The sequence below is a fragment of the Diachasma alloeum genome, unplaced genomic scaffold (assembly GCF_001412515.2).
Source record: "Diachasma alloeum isolate Michigan unplaced genomic scaffold, Dall2.0 Dall_scaffold_00628, whole genome shotgun sequence".
Taxonomy (NCBI): Eukaryota; Metazoa; Arthropoda; class Insecta; order Hymenoptera; family Braconidae; genus Diachasma; species Diachasma alloeum.
Window position 1 is genome coordinate 23,348 of NW_021680760.1, and position 2,883 is coordinate 26,230.

The 2,883-nt window shown below is 42.8% G+C and overlaps 1 protein-coding gene across 1 annotated transcript; it reads left to right on the forward strand.

Annotated features, from left to right (window-relative positions):
• The first annotated feature begins 26 nt into the window (after window positions 1–26).
• On the forward strand, window positions 27–359 carry LOC107043799. The gene has a single exon (XM_015265447.1). The coding sequence runs from the start codon at window positions 27–29 to the stop codon at window positions 357–359; it is 333 nt and encodes a 110-aa protein (XP_015120933.1).
• The last annotated feature ends 2,524 nt before the right edge of the window (window positions 360–2,883 follow it).

Genomic DNA, 2,883 nt, shown 5'->3' on the forward strand with positions numbered 1-2,883 from the left:
TGCCTAGTAAACATCCTGTTACGGATATGATCATTCGACAGGTTCATCAGTCAAATCTCCATGCAGGAATCCAAAGTACTCTTCAGGCCATTCGAACAAAATTCTGGATTTTAAACGGCAAGGATCAAATTAGGAAACTTGTCTGTCAATGTGTTGAATGCATCCGCCAGAAACCAAAGTTGGTTCACGCTCAGATGGCTGATTTGCCTAGAGCTAGAGTCAACGAAGCACCAGCTTTCTCGCGCACAGGTGTCGATTTCTTTGGACCAATTCTCATCAAGGAGAAGAAGGATCGCAACCGATCCTTCCTCAAGGCCTACGGTTGTGTTCGTTTGCATGGTTTCAAAGGCCGTACATAGCGAGCTTGCCACTGATCTTTCCACAGAAGGTTTTTTATCAGCATTTCGAAGGTTTGTCAGTCGCAGAGGAGTTCCTGAACATGTCTATTCTGACAATGGTACAAATTTCGTTGGAGCGAACAGAGAGCTCAGCGAACTTTACGATCTGATTTCCACCCCTGATTTCAAAGAGGTAGTAGGAAACTATGCTTTGTCCAAGCGCATCGAGTGGCACTTCAATCCGCCACTGTCTCCCCATTTTGGAAGGATTTGGGAAGCANCAACTACCAAGGTTGCAAGAAATCTCATTTCCTCGACAAATTCTGATCCCTAATCATTCTCGAGTCGAAATCCATGGATTCTGTGATGCCTCCATTCATGGATATGGGGCGTGTCTGTATATCAAATCTAGCAATCCACTAGGTGATGTATTAATCAAACTAGTCTGCNGCTGTAAAGAGTTTCAAACATCATTTAAAGCGCGTTTTAAAGGATCACAAGCTCACTTATGAGCAACTTAACACTCTTCTTATCGAGATCGAAGCAATCTTAAATTCGCGACCTTTGTGTACTCTTTCAGCCGATCGCAATGATGCCTTAGCCATAACTCCAGCTCATCTATTGATAGGCAGACCATTTAACGCGCTGCCCGATAAATCGTTTATTTCAGTTCCAGATAATCGTTTGTCTACGTACAATTTCATCACTAAGGCCAAACAAGATTTCTGGAACAAGTGGCACAAAGAATATCTCCACGAATTGCAAACTCGTCGAAAATGGCATGACTCAACTGCGGAACTCAAAATAGGCTCAGTGGTCCTCCTCATGGATGATCTGATCACCAGTGCACGATGGCCACTGGGAGTGATCGTAGAAGTCTTCCCTGGGAGTGACGGCATCGTTCGAGTCGCATCAGTCAAAACTGCTGGCGGCATCTACAAACGGAACATCACTCGCCTATGTCTCTTGCCTGTAACTTAGTTATAATCTAGTGTATCAAGAATTGTAAACATGCGAACTTATTCGACCTGCTCTATAACATTATATTCTAATAACATTTCGCAGCTTTCGCCGGGAGTATGTTACATTGTAACACCTGCGAAGGTCTACTGCCGCGTTCACATGCTGGCGACAAGCGGCGGCGGCACGTTCCGGGCGCCGTTGTCGCTGGTATGTGCCCGCGCTGACGGTTATAGGTAGGCGGCAAATGGTGGCAGCACCCTCTCGCTCGACGGGGGGACGCACGCCGACGGACGCTATGGCGTCAGTTAGTTAACACCGACACTGAAACGTGTATCGAGCTCAAACAAAATCTTAAAACTTATCGAGTCATCACGACTTTAAATAAACGAACCCAACGGGTTCAACAAATTAAACTAACCAACAACGGACTAGTGCACTAGTGAAACGAATTTTAATAGCAAGTGGCTATAAAATTAACGATCGAAAGAACGATTAACCAACGGCACGAAATCACACGATTTCGTGCCTCCACGTGTCACACAGCCACGCTTCCAAGGACGCAACTAACGATTGCGCCAATCAACCCCCAAATTAGCCTGCGTTATTAAGGTTTTAGTGTCGGTTAATGTTTATATGTGTGGACACGTGCTAACCGTTGTCACAAACAACTAAAATAACGAAAAAATACATTGTGTTGTATGTATGTGTGTGTGAATCGTCGTGTGTGTCACCGCCATTCACAGTGAACCATCCAAACTTGGTGTATTGATAATAAATCTGGGTTTTTTATGCCGAAAGGCTTTTTCCCACAAACTGTGTTCTTTTTTTTTACAATTTAATGCAGCTATCATACCACCTAGGGTATGATAGCCTCCAACGTCAATTCACCCTTCCTAATTGAGATTAAGGGATGAAAAAAGGGCAGTTCGACGGAGAATTAAATTTTTCATTAATTAACCCTCTTTCATTCCTTAATCTTTGTAACAAAAAATTAAAAACTGCCAGGAAAGTCAGGGGCCAGTAAGAAAAATAATTTTTTCGCGGCGCACACTGACTTTTCACCATTCGCCCGGTAATTAAAAATTCACCTCTCCCTTCCTAATTGAGATTAAGGGATGAAAAAAGGGCAGTTCGACGGAGAATTAAATTTTTCATTAATTAACCCTCTTTCATCCCTTAATCTTTGTAACAAAAAATTAAAAACTGCCATGAAAGTCAGGGGCCAGTAAGAAAAATAATTGTTTTGCGGCGCACAGTGACTCCCGGTAATTAAAAATTCACCTCTCCCTTCCTAATTGAGATTAAGGGATGAAAAAAGGGCAGTTCGACGGAGAATTAAATTTTTCATTAATTAACCCTCTTTCATCCCTTAATCTTTGTAACAAAAAAATTAAAATCGCCATGAAAGTCAGGGGCCAGTAAGAAAAATAATTGTTTTGCGGCGCACAGTGACTCCCGGTAATTAAAAATTCACCTCTCCCTTCCTAATTGACATTAAGGCATGAAAGAAGAGCCGTTCGACGGAGAATTAAATTCCCCACCAACTGACCCTCTTTCATCCCTTAATCTCTGTGAAAAATGG